Source organism: Chiloscyllium plagiosum, chromosome 33, assembly GCF_004010195.1.
Source record: "Chiloscyllium plagiosum isolate BGI_BamShark_2017 chromosome 33, ASM401019v2, whole genome shotgun sequence".
Classification (NCBI taxonomy): domain Eukaryota; kingdom Metazoa; phylum Chordata; class Chondrichthyes; order Orectolobiformes; family Hemiscylliidae; genus Chiloscyllium; species Chiloscyllium plagiosum.
In genome coordinates this window covers 13,798,251-13,819,947 of record NC_057742.1, presented here as the reverse complement: position 1 = coordinate 13,819,947, position 21,697 = coordinate 13,798,251, and the positions used below count along the sequence as shown (strand labels likewise).

The 21,697-nt window shown below is 41.7% G+C and overlaps 1 protein-coding gene across 4 annotated transcripts in view; it reads left to right on the top strand.

Moving 5' to 3' along the window:
• The first annotated feature begins 2,586 nt into the window (after positions 1–2,586).
• The window catches only part of ghdc (GH3 domain containing), a 39,130-nt gene continuing 20,019 nt past the window's right edge, over positions 2,587–21,697 (top strand). For all 4 annotated transcript variants that reach the window (XM_043674975.1, XM_043674977.1, XM_043674976.1 and 1 more), the window contains exons 1-4: positions 2,587–2,764; positions 3,826–4,308; positions 7,957–8,569; positions 15,189–15,378. In XM_043674975.1, coding sequence (XP_043530910.1) covers positions 3,826–4,308; positions 7,957–8,569; positions 15,189–15,378 — 1,286 coding nt within the window. In that variant the 5' untranslated portion in view covers positions 2,587–2,764. The remainder of the gene's footprint in view (positions 2,765–3,825; positions 4,309–7,956; positions 8,570–15,188; positions 15,379–21,697) is intronic.

Here is a 21,697-nt window from a genome sequence, read left to right as displayed (position 1 = left end):
AACCATTCTAGCTAAACATGAAATCCTGGACATGGATGTTAAGATTTCTACCAAATTCTATTTGCAATCCTTAATCCCCAAGTTTCACCTTGTTTAAAAAATTATACTTGTATTGTGCCTTTCACCAAATGAAACACCGAGGTACTCCTCAGAAATATTTTAGAGCAAAATTTGACACAGCCACAGAAGCCTGGGCAAATTAGTAGGTTTTATGAGGCATGTTACAACTTCTGTTGTAAGTGAACAGTTACTTATTCTCCGGTACAGACACAGGAGATAAAACTGGGAAAGGAGGATGGAATGTGAATACAGTGATACATAGAAGCGATCATAGATATTGTTTGATGGTACTGATATCAACGGAGTGAGTGAGGCTATAGGTTAGAAAGTGTACAGTTAAGGACGGATAAGACGGTGATCTGTCTGATTGAGGATAACCTCGCGGCTAAATAGACATTAAATCAACAAGTCTTTGGGTGTGAAGGCTGCGGTGCCAAAGCAATTGAGATGTTTTGGTGGTTCTTAAGGTGGGGGTGGTATAAATATTTTTTAAAAATTGATAATGAAAGCGTGAATGTTAAGGTGATTGGGTGCTAGAAGAGGCTAATGTTTTCACTAAATTTTTTTTGCAAAAAATATACTTTATAGTGTAAAGACTTAATATGTGATTAAGTGCAAAAGTCAAACAGTTTGGTACAGTAACAGAGAAAACCCGGAATTAGACATTCCTTATTTGAGCTTCCCTTCATGTGCAGCAATAAAAAAAGATATTTTTGGTCAGGAAAGGAAGCTAGTTACAATCCCATTAAGGCCGCGGGGGCTCGACATTTGACATTACGGTTTTGCAGAAAGACCTTAAGAGTGTGGCCTTTCCCCACTGGTGCCCTCACTGACCTACACTGGAGCTGTCTGCGCCTGAGCTCCGTAACGTCAGCGCGCTGAGTGGGGGCTGGCTCTGGCTCTGTCGTTGTGGCTGAGGGCGGAAGAAGGTGAGTGAGCGCTTCTCCTTCCAACAGCGGCGAAACCAGAGGCCGGGCCAGCCTGGCGAACGGGAACGGCCTCTCCTCATTCAGCTGCTTTTCTGTTCTCCTTGAACAGTCAGAATGTCACAGCTTCCTGTTGGTTCGGGCCCCCGACGCGAACCGACATCGTTACATTGAAGTTGCAACTGTTGCCGTTGTTATTGTAACAAATAAAAGTGTGACATGGTTTCACAACCAATCGAAATTCTTTTCAAGTAGATTAAAAATAACCTGCAATAACTGTGAAATCATCTAACCATGTCACACGATGAACCAAAACTTCAATTCAATCTCCCAGAACAACTGGAAACAAATCCAATTTCCTGGTGTTTTTTTGTAGAGGTTCCACGCCCACCATTCTTTAACTACGTTACTTTTACTTCCGATTGATAGCCTTGGTTTGGGACAAGTTTAGTTCCAGAACATATCGCTGTGTAATGGTAGCTCAATTATAATATTTGAAAACCCAGAATGCTATGAGTGTCGCAGTAAGCTTGCACACTGCCACTGAAGTAGTTTCCTGCAGATGTCATCTATGGTTTGTAAACCATGTTTTTCCTTGTTTGGGGAAAAAAGTTACATTCAGCAATTTGGTCATTTTGTACTCCTCAATATGCAAGAGGGAGACAACACCCGAGTTATGCATTTTTTTAAAAAACTTGCGTTTCTAATAAAGTTTAGGCACCTGCCCTGTGTTCTCAATTAGGAGAAAGTTAGGACTGGGGATCAAAGTCAAAAAGTGTAGCGATGAAAAAACACAGCCGGTCAGGCAGCACCCGAGGAGCAGGAGAGTCGATGTTTCGAGCATTAGCTTTTTGACTGTGTTCTCAATTGTCCACCTTATTAACTGAGGAGGTTCTCTTTGATAAAAACGTGATGACAGCAAAGTGAAGAATACCAACAGGGCAATTGAGATTTTAGGGTCTATCAATCTAAGTGTGAGTTGTTTCTATTGAGGGGGTTTTGGTCGACGTATCACTGCTCAGCGGGAAAAAAACACTTTAAATAAAAAAGTTATACTTGGAGGTAGATATACTGGGCATACTAGACCTCCATTTTTGAAGTATATCAGACCGTATATCACTCAGTTTTACTGTTCTTTCCAACTGGAGTGTTTGAAATATAGGTGATCATAAGCAAGCTATGAGCATCCCACAAAATCCTTATTGGCTCTCACATTTGTAATTAGACCTATGAACAATGTAGAGTTTTCAGGGATATGGGCCAAAGGCAGGGATATGGAGCAGGTATATCAGTCCCACTGCAACTTTGATCTCAATGAATAATAGAACCTATTCAAGGGGATGACTGGTGTATTCCTATTCCAATGTTATGACGTTTTAGAGAGAAGTGTGATTTGTATTTCTGACAGAAGGTCACTGGAACTGAAACTTTAACTGTCCACAGATGCTGCCAGACCTGCTGAGTCTCTTCAGCAATTTCTGTTTAATTTTCAGATCTTCAGCATCCCCAGTTCTTTGTTTTATTTTTAACAATTTGTACTTTTTGTTTGCATTAATTTACCTTTACCTGGCTAACTACTTGTCCTTGTTGTCAACAATAGTTATCAAGAAGACCAATGAGATGTTGATAAAATGGAGCAATAGGTTAAAAAAGGAGTCGATGGAACTCACTGTCTTTCAGGTCGAGGGATGCATTTTTGCCAAGAAAAAAAGAGCCTGTCGCTATAGTCTGACTCGGTGCAGTGAACAGAGAGATTAAAGCTTTTCAGGACATTCAAGGTAATACCTAGGTTGACCAAGCTGTTTTAAAAACAAATCCAATTGAAATCTAACTGGAATCACGGTGTATGGAATGTAAAACTTAAAATGATTACAGTTGGAATACTAGGTGTAGCATTGTGCTGTTTAAAGCAGAAAGAATACCGATACTTTAGCAAAGGCAAAGCACAGGTTCAAGAGGATGCTTTTAGTGTAAAGGAATAAAATTTGCAAAGTAAGATTTGAGTTTTTTTTAAAATCCATTAAAACATGCATTTCGTGGGGTGATATGAGAGAAGCGTTTAAAATCATGAAAGGATGGGGAAGTGCCCTTCAATGTAGACTGCTTGTAGTCATTCAGGTGTCAAAGTGAGAAGCAACAGCTATAAGACTGAGTGTTAGACCATTCAAATCAGAGAAAGCTTCATGAAATTAACACCCAGGAGTCATAGTTTCAGCTGACACTTAAAGATTAAATTGCATTGGTGGAGGGAAATGAGGGAGATGGGAAGAGACTTGGAGAAAAATGATTGGAGTAGAGATTAAATGCTGTCACAAAATGGAGGGACCAAACGGACAATTTATGTGTCATAAGCTCTTATGTAATTTTTTTCTTTGCTGTCGAACACGTTGACTCTAGTAGCTCTCCAGTCTCTTAACACAATGGTGTTTCATCACCTGTGGGCTTAAAAGCAAACGATTGATGACTGTTTAATTCTGAAAGGCATCATATTTGAGCTGGAGCCTGGACGTGCCCATTTTCCAGCAGAGGTTGTTGTTAGAGGGCAACATTAGAAATCTTGGATGTCTTCTAATCTGTATGTTTCTGTCGTCCAGGTAATAGCTTTACCTACTGGCTACTTCAGGAAATTAAGAATTGATATTGGTGGAGGGAATGCACCACATGTGGAATGATGCTTAATGTTCTATATATATGCTTTTTTCCAAAGGAAATATTTTCATTAGTGCTCCTGCTAGTTGTGTAAAATTGTAATGTTACTCAGTAGGAAGTAACATTCAGAATGGTGTGACTTAATATATGTGGAAGCTGCTGCCCATTTTTGTTTTTTATTTATTGACAGATGCTTCTTATTGCTGCCTTTATCTTTGGGGTCCTGACTGTGTGGTTGTTGGTGTTGCTCTGCTGTGATATCTGCAATAGGTCAAAGGGTCAAAAGAGATCGTTCTTCAGCCTTCTGAGCCACTACCTGATTCACAGGGCTGCAAGTATCCAGAGCCTTTTGCAGCAACGCAGACTTGAACAGGACAGCAAAAATATTTTGCAAGTGCAGCAAAGCATTCTTCAGCACAGGATCCACAGGAACAGAAATACTGAGTATGGCAAGTTGTACCAATTCTCTGAAATCACGGATCACGAGACATTTCGCAATCTTCACCCACTGACACGTTATGATCATTTTAAAGAATACATCGAGCGGATTAGCAAAGGGGAAGAAAACGTGTTGATTTCAGAGAGGCCAACTAGTCTCTCTAGGACATCAGGAACATCAGGCTCTTATGCCACATTGCTGAACACAAGGGAGACAATGAAGGATTTACAGCAGGTATTATTGGTACTGCCTATTATATGAAGTATCTTAGTGTATGATGTCTAACTCACACAAAAGCTAACTTGTGAACTTTTTCCTCCTATTCTTTCTCCTTTTTCTGGCAACCTTATTTCTCACTCTTCCTCAGCTAGTCACTAGGCTTCAGTTCTGAGGAATGGTCCCTCAACCCAAAATGTTAACTCTAATTTCTCTCCACAGATGCTGTTAGACCCGTTGAGCTTTTCCAGCAATTTCTGTTTTTGTTTCTGATTTACAGCATCCGCAGTTCTTTCGGTTTTTACTAGGCTTCACGTGGCTGGGTCCATGCATCTATCTCTGTAAAGTTTACCTTTTATGGCTAAGTTTTAAGACACTATCTCTTTTCCCGTTAGGTGATACTTAAAGAGGCAGATGTATTATCTCCTTCTGGAGCCTTGGTAAACCAAACACATACCCATTTAGTTGTTTCTTAACAAAAAATGGATGTTTCAAAAAAACACATCACAGAAGGCCCTTGAAGCACAAGGCCAGCTCAGAGAGGAATGTTCATGAGCAAGTTATCCAGGAGAAATTGGTAATCTTAAAGAAAAGGGTCACGGGAGAAGCTACAGAATGATGGGGGGGAGGAAGGAGGGAGAGGGAGGGAGAGAGGGGGAGGTTGGGGGAGGAGTGAGATTGCCAGAAAAATGAAGACCAGGCAACCTAATAGCCCAGATCTTGCTTTTGGAATGTCAGTGAAGCTAACAGCATTCACTGTTATTGTGGAGTAAATCTGGCCGAAAATAGAAGGAAATATTTGACTTGCTTCAAAGATTGAATGTTCACTGCTGGGAATGGAGGATTTGAGATATAAAAATAGACTGGAAAGGCTGAGACTTCTTTCAATAGAGTGCAGCAGGTTGATGAGGGTGACCTTATTGAGGTTTATAAAATCATGAGAGGCATAGATAAGGTGAATGACAAGTGTCTTTTCCCTAGGATGGGCTGCTCAAAATGAGGAAATGAAGAAAGGACATGAGGGTCAACTTCTTACATAGAGAATGGCTCGTGTGTGGAATGCACTGCCAGAGGAAGTGGTGGATGCAGATGCAATTAGAATGTTTAAAAGTCATTTGGATAAGTCCATGAGTAGGAAATGTTTGGAGGGATATTGTCCAAGCAGAGGCAGGTGGGAATGTGGTTGGCATGGATTGACTGGACAAAGGTGTGTTTCCATACTATATGACTCTGTGACATTTAGATTATAGTACTTAAAATGAATTAATCCGTAAGCACACCTATTCTGAGCATGCCTCCTACCTCTGCATCACTGGCCACAGGCTTGTATTTGAGTGTATCAGTGCTGTCTGTCCTCTTTTCTATTGCATAGCAAGGAGTCTGTATGCTATCTGTATGTGCTTGTGTGGCTGTGGTACATCTGAGGAAGCAGTTCATCTCTTTATATGTTAAGATGCAACAGATCAATGCTTCTAGTGCTGTCCCAGTGTGTGACCCACCAATCTAGTGCCGTACTGTTGCTAAGAAGATTGGATCCTAACTGTGCTCCCAATCCTCTTATATTTCTTTGAAGGCCAATTGTGAATTTTTTGCTAAAATTTCAAGAGTTTTGGAATTCAAATAATTATGCCACGAGGGGCATTTATTGAAGTTGACTTGTGCCTTTAATGTTTAATCTTGATTACAAGCGACTCCCAGAGGATTACCAGGATTTTAGAGATAAGCTTTCCTTTTTTATATTTAAATCTTTTATTTGCTGAGGACTGAGTAGGTCACCTTTTAATTTCATGGCATTACATTGTACTGCCTGTTGCTTTTGACATGACCTGTTTAAAATGTCGGTGGTGGTAGCATGGGAAATTAGAAGCTGTGATGCCTTGTACTTGGATGGACCTGTATACTGCAGAAAGCCCACTATCTTCTGGGCATGTTACTTGAAACATTAATACAACAACAACAGCAACGTGTATTTGTTGATATGATTACTATTTAATATCCCTCACAGACAATGATGATTCTCTTCAGTAAGTCCGGAAGTGGCTGATGAGGCCATTTCTGGATCTGCAGGCTTATATTTTATGGTCTGTTTAGCATAAAGTATCCTAAGGAGTTTTATAATGCAAAAATTGCCCAATTTTCATTGGGATAGATGTCTTAAAACTTTGGTCAGAGAGCTAGATTTCATGGAGTATCTTGAAGAAAAAAAGTGAGATAAAGAGTGGATGAGATTCCAGAAAGGAATCTCAGAGCTTAAGACTTTGGCAGATGAAGGCTCAGTCATCAGAGGTGGAGCATCTAAAATTGGGGATGCTCAAGAGAACAGAGTGAAAGGAATGCAGGTATCTTGAAGGACATTGGGGTTAGCGCCGATTAGAAAGGAGAAGGGGCATGGATCAAGCCCATAGACAAATTTGACAAAAGGATGAAGAATCTTAATATTAATCTATTGCTTAACTGGGGTCAGCAAGCACAAGAGTCATCAGCAAATGCAGCTTAAATCTTGGAATTTTGGACGAGTTCAAGTGGGGTGAAAGATTGGAGGTCGACAAGAAGTAAGTTGAAATAGTCAGGTCTCGAGGGAACAGAGAGAATGATGAGGGTTTCAGCAGCAGCGGAGGTGTAGTTGAGTGATGTTACTGAGGGTAATTGATTGGCTAGTGATAATGTGGATATCTGTTTGTTATCAAACTTGTAAACGTGTGGGAACAGGCATTGAAGTCATGGCTCATGATTCTGTATTGACCATTCAACTGTTAAGGATGGAAACAGGCATGTGCCACACCAACCAATCAGGTGATGGTGGAGGGATGTTAGTGAGAGTTTCGGTTGTCAAGTATGCAAATGGCTAGCGGACGTGACAAAGAATAACAGTACATGTTTTTCACCTTCACATTGGATATCAGATGTAGCTTTGATAAGAACTGTCTCGGTAGGTTACTGTGGCAGGGATGAAAACTTAATTGGAGGAATCCACGCTGGAGTTATGGGAGATATTTGGGAGACAGTAGCACATTGAAGGATTATGAAAGGAAAGGAAGGTTGGAGATCAGGCATTAGTTGTAAGGATGATGTGAACTATCCTGATTTTGATGACACAAAATGCAGTTCAATAATATCATTCCTTTAGCAGGGCCCCTCTCCAGTTCAATAATACCATTCCCATAGCAGGGCCCCAGATCTGGTTCATTCGTAGTCATATAACCCCAGGTTATAGCCCAACAGGTTTATTTGGAAGCACGAGCTGTCAAAGCGCTGCTTCTGTATCAGGTGGTTTCAAAGCAGTACTTCAAAAGCTAGTGCTTCCAAATAAACCTGTTGGACTATACCTGGTGTTGTGTGATTTTTAACTTTGTCCAACACCAGCTCCTCCACGTGATGGTGCATTCATGCCATTGAGAGGAAGCAATCTGTCCTCCTCTTGGTCTGGCTTACATGTGACTCCAGATCCACAGCAATATGGTCGATTCTTAATTGCCCTCTGGGTATGGACAATAAATATTGGTGTTGCCAGCGATGCCCTCATCCTCTGAATGAATTAAAACAAAATTCAGAACTTGTAATGGGTGCCCAAATTTGCTACAATTTCTCCAGTATTTTGAAATAGTTTTGTACCACTGCTTAGTTTGATTACCAACTGAAATGCTTTTTCTCGCCCTTTCATTCCAGGCCTTTGGAATGGTCTTTCATTCAATACTTGATGTCTACCCACGGACTAGAAATTTACAGCGGACTGCAGCTTTTTATTATCCTCCTAACAGGAGTAATTCAGAATCAGGAATTCCAATTGTCTCCAATTTCCCCTCTCCCATGACTCCCACGTTCAAGTTGACTATGTATTCCACGCCAGCCGCTGGGTTTGAAATTGCAACTGAACCTGAAGCATTGTACATTCACCTACTTTTCGCCCTGAAAGACAGAACATTGGGAATGCTGGAGGCTAACTTTGCTTCCACAGTGTATCACACTTTTGCTTTGTTGCAGAACAAGTGGGAGCAACTGATTGAGGACATTAGGTTAGGTCAAGTCAACCCCAAGCTGAAGATTACCAATGATATTCGCCTGAGGCTCGAAGCTCAGTTGAAGCCTGATCCTCAAAGAGCCTCCGAGTTGGCTGCAGAGTTTGAGATTGGATTTCTTGGGATTGCCCGTCGAGTGTGGCCCCACCTCAACTTGGTGCTTTCTGTGGATTCTGGCTCAAATGAACTGTACGGAAATCACCTGAAACGCTTCTATTGTCAAGGAGTTCCTGTTTACTCTCCAGTTTATGCAGCCACTGAAGGTAATGATGGATCAGTCCCTCACCACATTACTTTACTCTATCATCTGCATTTCTTTTCCCCCGCCTACGTTGTTCAGGGTCAAGCCAACACAACACCCTACTTCCCGACTCCACCAATGTCAGAAATGAAAGCAGAAAATGCTGGAGAAATTCAGCCTCTGTAGAGGAAGAAACAGAGTTAATGTTTCAAAGTCTGGTATGACTTCTGGACCCTGTGTGGACCTTTCAAAACGAGTTCCAACACAGTCATATTTGACTGAAAAATATTAACTCTGTTCCCTGCCAGACCTATTGAGCTTCTCTTGCACTTTCTGCATTTATTTCAGGTCTCCAGTATCTGCCATACTTTGCCTTAATCCATCTATGTTAGTCTGTACCTGACTGCTACAAACTTATGAATTAGGAATAGAACTAGACTTGTGCAGCTCTTCACTCCTGCAACACCATTCATTAAGATCCCAGCTAATGTGTGTGTGTTTGTAATTCGATCTTCCAATCTAACTCTGATAATCTTCGATTCCCCTGCCTAACACAAATCTGTCCACCTCTACCTTAAAAATATTCATTGGCCCCCAGCTCCACTTCCTCCTGAGGCAGAGTCGCATCACCCTTGTGAGTAAAACAATTCTCCTCATCTCTTTCCTAAAAGAGTCCCTTCTAATTTTAAAATAGTTTCCCCTGGGTTTGGACTGTCCCACAAGAGGAGACATCCTTTCCACATTCACCTTGTCAAGACCCTTCAGGGTCTTCGATCTAATCACCCTTTGCCCTTCTGAATTCCAGTGAAAGCAAGCCCAGCCTGTCCAATTTTACGTCCTAAGACAACCTGCTCATTCCGAGAATCAATCTAGTAAATCTGCTCCAAACTACTTCCAATGCGCTCCCATCCTTCTTTCAATAAGGTGGCAAACACTGCAGACAGTATTTGAGATGTGATTTCACCAGTGCCTGAGATGTGGAGGTGCCGGTGTTGGACTGGGTTGGACAAGGTCAAAAATCACACAACACCAGATTATAGTCCAACGAGTTTATTTGAGAACACAAGCTTTTGGAATGCTGCTCCTTCATCAGGTGACTATCATCTGATAAAGGAGAAGCTCTCCAAAGTGAGTGTTTTTGAATAAACCTATTGGACTATAACCTGGTGTTATGTGATTTTTGACCTTGTATGCATCTTTACTTTTATATTCCATTCTTCTAATAATAAAAGCTAGCATCCCATTAGCCTTCATGGTTACATGCTGTGACAGCACATTAACATTTGTAACTCAAGGCTGAGAATATCTGGATTCCTTTGCACCTTGGGATTCGAATGTTCTGCATTTTTATTCTTCCTGCCAAAGTGAACACCTTTACATTTTCCCATGTTATATGCCATCTGCCAGATTTTACCCACTCACTTGCCTATCTATATTGTATCCTTGTTATGTTATTTTCACAACAGTTTCCTAGTTATCTTTGTATCATCTGCAAATGTAGCCACCATACCTTCAGTCCTGTCATCTAAGATGTTGATACGAATTGTAAGTGGTTGAGAGCCCACCACAGACTCCTGTGGGATCACACTTGTCACATCCTAGCCAGTTGGACAGAGAACATTTGCTTCATACTTTGTTCTCTGCTGGGCAAACAATCTTGTATCTGTGCAACATGTCCCCCACTACGCCGTGAGCTCATACCTTGACCATGAACCTTTTATGTTGATACTTACCAAATGCCTTCTAGAAATCCAGATGCAATACATCAGTGGACTGCATCTGCAATGCCTGTTACTCCTTTAAAGAATTCCAATAATTCGATAGAGCAGGATTTCCCTTTTACAAACCAGTGATTTTTCATCCCAAGTCATTTTAAAACAACCAGGAGAAATGGATGCCAAATCTAGGATGGAAACGTTCGAAATGGTCACCAAAAGCCCAGTTGGAGGTGGATTTGAAGGAGAGTCTAAAATGACAGTGAGACACAGAGTTTAAGAGCAGGAAGGTGATGCTGGAACTGGAGAAAGCATTGGTTAGGCAACAGTGAGAGTATTGTGTGCAGTTCTGGAATCTCAATTATAGGAAGGATGTGATAGCACTAGAGATGGTGCCTGGTCTGAAGAATTTTGGTTATGAAGAGAGATTGTACAGACTGGCGTTGCCTTCCTTAGAGCAGAGAAGATTGAGGGGACTTGATTTAAGATGTATAAAATTATGAGGGGCATATATAGGTAGACAGGAAGGAACTTTTCCCCCTTAATGGATGGATCACTGATCAGTGGGCATAGCTTTAAGGTAAGGGGCTGAAGGTTTAGAGGAGATGAGAGGGAAAACCTTTTCACCCAGAGGGTGGTGAGAATCTGGAACTCTCTACCTGTCAGAGTGGTAGAGGTGGTAACCCTCATAACATCTATGGCACTTACGGTGCCAAGGATACAAGGCTATGGGTCAAGTGGTGGAAAATGGAATTAAATAATCATAGAGATGTACAGTAATTAGGTGGTAGTCGTTGACCAGTATGGATGCAATGGGCTGAAGGGTCTTTTTCTGTACTGCAGATCTCTGTGACTTAATGAGATTACCAAGCATTGTTGATTAGCTTGCTTTTTTTTCTCTTGCCCACAGACTGGAAGTGCACGTCACCTCATGTCTAACTCACAAAGTTTTGGGAAACTCCAGTGCAAGTAATCACATTTCCACTAATGATTGTTTGGAATGTAACACAATTTACTGTGTAATCTCCCTAGTTGTAACACTCCTTTTTTTAAATTTAAAAACTGAATATGTTTGAATTTTCATGACCTAGTGGAGTGACTTGCCTCTTGTTGGGCTGTGAGATCTGGCAATTGCAATTTTATTTAAACACCTTTATTTTTTCAAGTGGTTAATGATCCCATCAAAGAAAACTAGCTGGTAATAAGCTTCATAATCTTACAGCTAAGACAACGTTACATGTTGGATTCCTTTTATGACGGGTTGTAGTGGCTGCTCCTTGTTAGGTAAAGTGATTTCCATGTGTCTTTTCAAGGTAACAGCTGTTTTTTAAATCTCTCTCACACCTGTTCAGTCCCACATCATGAAGAGTCCGCCTGAAAGAGTTAAATAAGCAAAGCAACTTATCAGCACCATATTTCCCCAGTGCAGCTGATGCTGTGATTTTCACATTGTAGTACACACAAGGCAGATTCTGGAATTGTTTCAGGCAGATGAAATTCTGGAATAAAAGGTAACATTCTATGGGCTGGGAAGCAAAGACTGAACCCTCACCACCAGTGTTCTGCCTTGTTTCTGTGGCAGGTAAACATCCAAAGACTGGATTAGTGCTGATAACCAGGTTCCATGCCATATTGTCCATATGCCTTGGAAGTCTGATATAACACTCTTATTGGGGTCCATGAAATTGAGACTGCTTTATAGCTCAACCACAGACTGATGGTTCCATGCAAGAGCAAATATACGTAGTGGGAGTCAGAGCCATTGGGGAAGTCTGCGTTGAGGCAGGGCAGAATTAGGGCCAAAGGGTTAATTGGGTTGCCCCACTTGGGAGCAGGAGAGCCTGTACAATAAGAAAATTTGCAACATGTTGATCCACATTGTATTCGACTTCCACTGGAATTCTATGTATGAGTTGTTAGTGGTTTGCCAATCAGTATCTTTTTCTGCTTGCAATAAAAAAAACATTGTTCCTTTTGAAATTTGGCATTCTTGCATCTGTCCCGATGAGTGCAGAAGGAAAAGCTTCATCAGGATGCCTTTTCTTTTCAACAATACAGTGCAATTTTTTTATTATGTATTAATTGAAAATCTTGATATGCAGCCTCAGACACTGCTGTATTCTGCTATTGATCTGGAGTGTTTGACTTACCATGTTGGTCAGGTCTTTTTAAAAATTTGTTCATGGAATTTGGGCAGTATCGGCTTGGTCAGTGTTAATTAATTGTCCCTCAGTTAAAACCATGAATCCTTGGGTGTACTGTTGCGAAGGGAGTCCCAGGATTTTGCCTTAGCAACAGTGAAGGAATGGGGATATATTTCCAATTCAGGATGTTGTGTGATTTAGTGGAGAGCCTGTAGGTAATAATGTTGCCACATAAATAATTGTGCACAATTGGTGATGACCCCATCGACAGAGGTTTTATGGAAGGGCAGGCAATTCTTCAGACACAGTCATGCTTTTGAGATGCCTGGTATAATCCAAACAGATGTTCCATTCTTCACTTTGTAAACCCAGGAGGAAAATCCAGTCAAACTTATAGAGTCATAGAGATGTACAGCATGGAAACAGACCCTTCAGTCCAACCTGACCACACCGACCAGATATCCCAACCCAATCTAGTCCCACCTGCCAGCACCCGGCCCATATCCCTCCAAACCCTTCCTGGTCATATACCCATCCAAATGCCTCTTCAATGTTGTAATTGTACCAGCCTCCACCACATTCCATACATGTACTACCCTCTGCGTGAAAAGGTTGCCCCTTAGGTCTCTTTTATATCTTTCCCTTCTCACCCTAAGCCTAGTGCCCTCTAGTTCTGGACTCCCCGACCCTAGGGAAAATACTTTGTCTATTTATCCTATCCATACCCCTCATAATTTTGTAAACCTCTATAAGGTCACCCCTCTGCCTCCGATGCTCCAGGGAAAACAGTCCCAGCCTGTTCAGCCTCTCCCTATAGTTCAAATCCTCCAACCCTGGCAACATCCCTGTAAATCTTTTCTGAACCCTTTCAAATTTCACAACATCTTTCCCATAGGAAGGAGACCAGAATTGCACGCAATACTTGAGAATGTTTGTTGTTGTTGTTGTATTGCCATAGTCTTACCAGACCATAGATGCTGCTCTCTCATTAGAGAGAGAAGCGATGGATGGTGATTTAACCTGAGGGCTACCAGCCGTCAGGCAAGGGAAGAGGTTGCGAAGGAGAGTCTTTCATGGTAACCTCAAACCGGTGATGGGAATTGAACACACGCTGTTGACATCACATAACTCAAAAACTGACAATCCAGCCAACTGAGTTAAACCAGTTCCCATACCCGAGAATAGCACGAACTGGTCTGACTTGTATTTCTGAAAATGAGACTCCGGTTTGACCAATATGTTCATTTTCATGTTCTACTGTTTTCAACAGTGTTTTCTTCCTTCACCTTAAGTAATTTTTTCTTTACCCATCAATTTTGACAGTTATAGGTTAGTTCTTCAACTTATTATCTAAGTAGGAGAAAGTGAGGTCTGCAGATGCTGGAGATCAGAGCTGAAAATGTGTTGCTGGAAAAGCGCAGCAGGTCAGGCAGCATCCAGGGAACAGGAGAATCGACGTTTCGGGCTTCCTGAAGAAGGGCTTATGCCCGAACCGTCGATTCTCCTGTTCCCTGGATGCTGCCTGACCTGCTGCGCTTTTCCAGCAACACATTTTCAGCAGTTATTATCTAAGTAGTCTAGGTAAATTCACCAGAGTTCTACCAGATCTTAGGTCTGCTTTCTCATTGAAGAGACAGGGTGGTATGTGTAGGAATGAGCTGCCAGAGGAAGTGATGGAGGTTGGTACACTTGCAACATTTAAAAGGCATCTGGATGTGTATATGAATAGGAAGGTTTAGATGGATATGAGCCAAGTGCTGGCAAATGGGACTAGATTAGGTTAAGATATCTGGTCGGTACAGATGGGTTGGACTGAAGGGTCTATTTCCTTGCTGTACACCTCTATGACTAAGGGCAAATTTTCAATTATAAAGAAACTGGCATAAACTAAGCCATTTCCAAAATCCCTCTGTCAAACGCTGCAGTTGATTCCTGCTGAGCTAAGGGTTGCAGGGGGCCAACGACAGCCTCCCCAAGCCTATACCCTGCTCAGTACAAGACTACCACCTTCTCCCCTGCCTCCCACCTCCAAAAACCAACAGCTTGGTTTCCTACATGAGGCTGAAAATGAGCATCAACAGGACTGGAGCCCAATTCTCTCATCCTCTGACTTTCTCACACAATTTCTAGTTGCATTTGGAGGAACCGGTGTTGGACTGGGATGGGCAAAGTTAAAAATCACAAACAGCTTGGTTTCCTCCATGAGGCTGAAAATGAGCATCAACAGGACTGGAGCCCAATTCTCTCATCCTCTGACTTTCTCACACAATTTCTAGCTGCATTTGGAGGAACCGGTGTTGGACTGGGATGGGCAAAGTTAAAAATCCCACAACACCAGGTTATAGTCCAACAGGTTTATTTTGAGGGACTAGTTTTGAAGCCTTTGAAAGCTAGTGCTTCCAAATAAACCTGATGGGCTATAACCTGGTGTTGTGGGATTTTTTACCTTCGAGCTGGAATTATTGAACGGGTTTTTAAGAGTTTCATTGGCCTAGCTCAAGGTTGCAAGTGGCACCATTTTCAAAAAGATAACTTCAGACTCCAATTAATTTTGTCTGTAACAGCTTAAATCTAGAGTACATGGCCTGAGGGCCTAAGAACACCTTTTCCTGAAGGGGATAGGCCAAAGAGAAACAAAGAAAATATTTTCAGAACTACTAAGGAAGGGTACAGGAGTGGGACTGATTCAGTTGCTGGTGGCAGATGGGTAACATAGTTATGATGGACCGAATAGCCTCCTTCAGTGTTTGTGTTTCATTGTGATTCTGTCTCTTTTTCTTAGGACTGATTGGTGTGAACCTGTGGCCAGAGAAAGAGAAACGGCATTACCTCTTATGCCCGCACTCAATGTTTTTTGAATTTATTCCTGTTGATCTCTGCGGTGAAGAGCAGCCGCAGACTCTGTTTCTGGATGAAGTGAAGGAAAATGAATTGTATGAATTGGTAATCACAAATGCAGCTGGTTTGTACAGGTACAGATTATAATTTATTTTTAAAAAAAATTCATAAATGACAAATTCTGTATCTCATGTTCTTTTACGTTTGCCATTACAAGTTTTTTCATTTTGTATTCGCGTATTGTCTAAATGGCCTCCAAGGCCACATTTTTAAAACCTTCTCATAAATGTCATTGGTGATTCAATCTCCTCTCATCTCCCCACCTCACCTATGGAGGTGGCAGGAACCAGCAATGCTCTTGAGAACTGTGGTTCCCAACCTTCCCAGTATCAGGCCACACTTCAATGATACAAATAAATTCCACGTCACGCCCACTTTTCCAGCTGAATTGATGTGAATGTACAACCGTGCTGGATCTCTGCACAGGTGCGGTGCCTGGGAGTCTACACATGGACAGCTCTGCAGATTTGCACAAGTGTAGTCCGTGGAAGTGCATGGTATCAGCAGATACTGCCTTCTCTCATAGATGATGTGGCTCCAGAGAAGTCAGAACCACAGACGCAGTCTCGCTGCTCAGGGAAAGTGCCACTGCTTCCTGAAAGTTTCACAGCCGATGTTCAGTATTATCATTGGTGTGCGTTATTTTAGGAGAGTGTCCTTTTAAGAGGTGAGTCACATGACCATTGGTGAGTCATTAGCCAGGTTACAGGCTTATTTGGAACTGATTTTAGATTTTGCTGAGTGCACAGCTACAAAATCAATGCCTCCCTGCTGTGTTGCAATAAGCAGCGAGTTTCTATGTTCTTTGTTTCTGACTGGAGCGTAGTAACTGTCGAGTGTAGAGTAGGACACTTCATACCTTGTATGCTGTGGCATACCAGTTGAAAACTACTGCCTTCGAGGTTTTCCTGAAGGTTGTCCAAGAAAGAAGGGACATTCTTTTCCCTAAAGATGATGACCATAGGTCATCCTGCCTGGATAGAGGTGTCTGCTGTGAGCAGTGCTTGGGAGCAGTTTGAGAGAACCTGACTCTGGTGCTGCAAGAGGATGAATGATTTGCTGCACTCTGCCAGGGTACGTACCACAATGTTTCACGCTCTTGTGAGTCTGAGTTAGCTCTGTTAGCTTGCCAGTGCAGAAGACTGCCACATAGAAGGTCAAGGTGTGTCCCTTCACTGCAGCTACCAGTGTGGCACCACAGTGGCACTGCCTCTTGCACAGTTAAAAGGAGCTACAGCAGTCAGCCGCTTGTGTGCCAACAAGTCACTGACCTTTCATCACAACAGGAGAATGTAGACATCTGATGGCTTTACACTGAAAGTTTGAATGGAACAAGGACAGAAACACTAAAGCTGGCCTTTAAGGTTGAGGCCCCTTTTGGTGTTTGGCCTTTTTTGTGGGTTGTGTTCAGGTTTTCTGTCAGCAGTCAGTGTGGCTTCTTCACTTGGGCAGGCTTGCTGGTCCAGTCAAACTTTACCCTAAACTCTTCTGAATTGACCACTATCGAGCCGGGCTACATGTGATTGTGACTTCTCATGTGCTGATCGCCATGGTGAGGCTTCACCCCTCACATTGTCAAAGTTTGTACAAAGAAACGCCTTTGCTCATGAAGAAGCCAAGCAACTGAAAACATTTTTAGTCACCAGAGCTTGGAGGAAGTAGTCTACTTTGCCAAGTGCAGGTCACTTATAGATACTCAAATTTGTGAACACCCAATTTTTTTTTGGCTAATGGTTCACAGTCATGAGTGTAATTCTGCAGTACCGTGAATGTTTGAGAAAGCCGACCTGCCTGAATGATTCTGAGAGTTGAAGTGTAAAACTTTAAGCCACCATTGGGAAACTGTATTGTTGTCTCCTACCCAATTATATTCCCCCTTCAAACCAGTCTGGTTGGGGGAAGCTGAATGTGATTTCCAAAGATTTTATGCTTAACATCCTTTTTAATGTGTGAAAGCTCTTGCTTAGCTTGATGTCGGGACAAAAGTAGAATATTTAATCTCTTGAGCTGGTTAATCATTCAGTTAGATCATGCCGAATTTTCAATTAACTCCACATAGTCTCGTATCCCTTCGTACTTTTGGTTAATAAAAATTGATCAACATTGAATTTATAATGAACAATTCATTGTTCAAGAGAGTTCCAGGCTTCCTCCCTGCAGCAAGTAGTGTTTCCTGATTTCAATCCTGTAAAGTTGTGTTATAATTTTTAGATTATGCCTCCTTGTCCTTGATTCTCAGTCAGGAAAATGTTTCTCTTTATCCTTAGGTGGGATTGAGAGTGGTGGGAAGGATGTAAAGAGGGTCCAAGGTGAGTTAGTCAAGTCGAGGGAGTAGGCAAATATATGGCAAAGACAGTGTAAATGTGAGGTACAAAAAAACTGAATGGCAGAATATTATTGAAATGTTGATGCACAAAGAGACCTGAGTGTTCTTGTACACTGGTAAAGCAAGCACACAGATGCAGCAAGCAGTAAGGAAGGTGGTTGATACATTGGCCTTCACTGCAAGAAAATTTGAGTACAGCAGCAAGGAAGATTTGCTTCAGCTGTACATGGTCTTGGTGAGATAGTGCCTGGAGTTTTATGTGTAGTTTTGGTATAGTCTTATCTGAGTAAGATTATACTTCCCAGAGAGGCAGTGCAGAAAGATTCACCAGTCCAGTTTCCTGGGATGGCAAGTGTGAGGAGAAACGGTGTCAACTTGGCTTGTGTTCAATGAGTGTTGAAGATTGAAAGTGGAGCTCAGGGGTTGAAACAAAATTGTGACCGAGCTGGGCAGACTGGGCGCAGGGAAGATGCTTCTATATGTTTGAGGTGGATGGTTCTAGACCAAATAACCTCCTATCACAGACACAAGATAGGCCATTTAGGACTGAGATGAGGAGAAATGTTTTCACTCGACATTGAGTCGGTGAAATTCTCTATTATATAAGGGGGTGGAGGACAAGTCACTGAACATATTTGTGAAATAAATGGATCATTTTCTAGAGGCTAAAGATATCAATGATATGGGGGAAAGCAGGAGAAAGCACAAAGATAAAGGACTAGTCGTGATCATATTGAACGGTGGAGCATGCTCAAAGTGCTGAATGACCTACTCCTCGTAATTTTCTACATTTCCGTTTCCTTAATAGCTTGAAAACTTTGATCAATTTCCACTTAATTTCCTAAAGTCTAGGGGACACAAGCCTAGTAGTGAAATTTCTCCTCATAATTCAACCCTTAAGAGTCCAAGTGAGCCGATATATCTACGGACAATCTAGTTGCTTTGAGGGTAGTTTATCCTTCCTGAGGGTGTGGAGCTCAGAACATCTCGTAGTGCCTGAGGTGTAGTCTGTGTTTTGTTTAGCTAAAGCATGGCCTCCTTGTATTTGAGTCCTCGAGGTATCAAGGCCAACAACCTAACTAAACTTTTGGATATTTTCTGCACTGTTTCTTGAGATTTTAATGATCGCGATACCCTGTCTCCAAAGTCTCAAACCGCCACTGTTTGTAACTTCCAAGCATTAAGAAAGTGGCATTCGCCATTTCCCTGAATAAGTTAACTCTATTAACTGCTTTGGTTCTATACCCATTACCTAACAGCATTCCATTCTTTTAGTTTCCAACTTAACCACCCTCTGCAGCTTTTTAGGAAAGAGTTCCAAATTTTCACGAAGCCTTCACACAATGAACTGATGATTGAAAAAACTGAAATACTATCAGAACTTGGTTGAAATGTAGAAGAAACTACATCCCTTTTATATTCCAGCCTCTTCAACTAAAGGCTAATGTTCCATTGGGCAATTACATTTTTTCCGTACCAGTTTTTCAGTGGTTTCTGTACATTGGCTCTTAAATCCCTTCTCACCCACTTAAAAAATACACTGATCTAAAAATGTATAATCTCTCACTTTTTGACACAGCTTTATCTGTCACAGTATTGCCCATTTTTAAATCCATCAATGTCCCCTTGCAATTTTACCCATCTACTTTAGTGCTGTCAGTCAACTTGGATGTGTAGCTCTTTATTCCTTTATCTGAAATCATTGATATTTGTGACCTCTAACTGTAACTTGTGTGTTAAAGTTGTTCTTTTTGACAAATCCAGTTCTGGTGAGAACATTAGAACATAGCTTTTTTTTCATGCCCTCAGCTCCACCTACCCACCCTCTCACATTAACACTTAATTCCTTTTTTGTTCAAAAAAAATCGATCTTAGCTTTAAAAACCTTTACTGAAGTAGCGTCAGCTACTTCACTGGGCAGGCAATTCCATCGATTCACAACCCTCTGGGTGAAGAAATTCCTTCTCAATTCAGTCCTAAATCTGCTTCCCCTAATTTTGAGGCTATGCCGTCTTGTCTTAGGCCTTTTGGAAATCTAGGTACACCACATCTACTGAGTCCCTGTTGTCCATTGTGATCATAATGTCTTCTTTGAATTCCAGTAGATTAGTTAAGCATGACCCACCCTTCATGAACCTATGGTGTGTCTGCCCACCGAGACAATTTCTATCAAGATGTCTTGCTATTTCTTCCTTGGTAATAAATTCAAGCATTTTCCCCAGTACAAAAGTTAAGCTCATTGGCCTATAATTCCCCTCCTATTGTCTACCACCCTTTTTAAACAGTGGTGTCACATTTTCTGTTTTACCAATCTGTTGGAATTGCCCCAGAGTCCAGCAAATTTTGGAAAACTACCACAAGTGCACTTGCTATTTCTCCTGCCATCTCTTTCATTACCCTACGATGCATTGTTTTGGGGCCTGGAGACTTGTCTATCCTTAGCTCCATTAGCTTGCCCAACACTATCTCTTCCATAATAATGGTTGTTTCCAGGTCCTCACCTACTTTCTTCTCTGTCGATTACTGGCATGTTATTAGTCTCCTGCACTGTGAAGACTGATGCAGAATACCAATTCAATGTCTCAGCCATTTCATCATACCCCATAACTAAATATCCCTTCTCAACCTCTGAAGGACCAACATTTACTTTAGCCACTTTTTTTTCATTTTATATATTTATAGAAACCTTTGCTATCTGTCCTTCTATTCTGTGCTAGTTTTTTTTCTCATGTTCTATCTTACTTTTCTTCAGAGCTCTTTTTGTGGCTTTCTGTTGACCTTTAAAACTTTTCCAATCTTCTAGCTTCCTGCTGTTCTTGGCTATTTTGTATGCCTTCTCTTTCAATTTAATAGCCTCCCTTATTTCCTTAGACACCCATGGCAGATTACCCCTTTTCTTACAGTCCTCCTTTGTCACTGGAATATACTTGTGCTGAGCATTTGGGAAAAATTGCTTTGACAGTTCTCCACTGCTCATCAACTGTCTCACCATAAAGTCTTTGTTTCCAATCCATTCTAGCCAAGTCCTCCCTCATCCTATTGTAATCTCCCGTGTTTAAGCGCAGGACCCTGTGCCAGACGAGATCTGATGCAAATGGAGATCAGCTTTGGCAGAGTAGAATTGACCTTGTCAATGTTTTTGATGATGTTGTAAGACACTGTATTACACTCACTTAGCCACAGTGTGGTGCTCTAATATAAACTCTGTTGTTATGTAAAATGTCCATCTCTATCTCAGATGGAACTGTGAAAGGGTCACACCCAGTACTTTTGTACAAAGCCAGGAAGCTTAGGCTCATTGAAAACCAATGCAAACATCTTGACAATAGACAATAGGTGCAGGAGTGGGCCATTCTGCCCTTCGAGCCTGCACCATCATTCAATATGATCATGGCTGATCATCCTTAATAAGTATCGTGTTCCTGCCTTATCTCCATAACCCTTGATTCCACTATCCTTGAGAGCTCTATCCAACTCTTTCTTAAATGAGGCCAATTTCAGCTCCTGATTCAACTTACATCCGACATCCAGACTACTGTTTGGGGGCCTGTAGATAACTCCCAAGAGGGTCTTTTTACCCTTAGAATTTCTCAGCTGTATCCACACTGACTCTACATCCCCTGATTCTAGGTCCCCCCGCGCAAGGGATTGAATATCATCCCTTACCAATATGGCCACTTGAGAATCTGGAGCTGTTAAAATAATGACAACCTATTCCCTCTCCATTTATCAATCTTTGCTGTAGCACTCTTGTTTTCACTTTTCTCCTGTTTGATTTGATTCATTGTCACATGTACCAAGGAACAGTGAAAAGTTTTGTTTTACGTGCAGTACGGACAGATCATATTCTGGATTAGTGGTGCTGGAAGAGCACAGCAGTTCAGACAGAATCCGAGAAGCAGTAAAATCGACGTTTCGGGCAAAAGCCCTTCATCAGGAATAAAGGCAGTGAGCCTGAAGCGTGGAGAGATAAGCGAGAGGAGGGTGGGGGTGGGGAGAAAGTAGGATAGAGTACAATAGGTGAGTGGGGGAGGCATCTGCAGTCATTGTTTTTATCTAGTTGATCT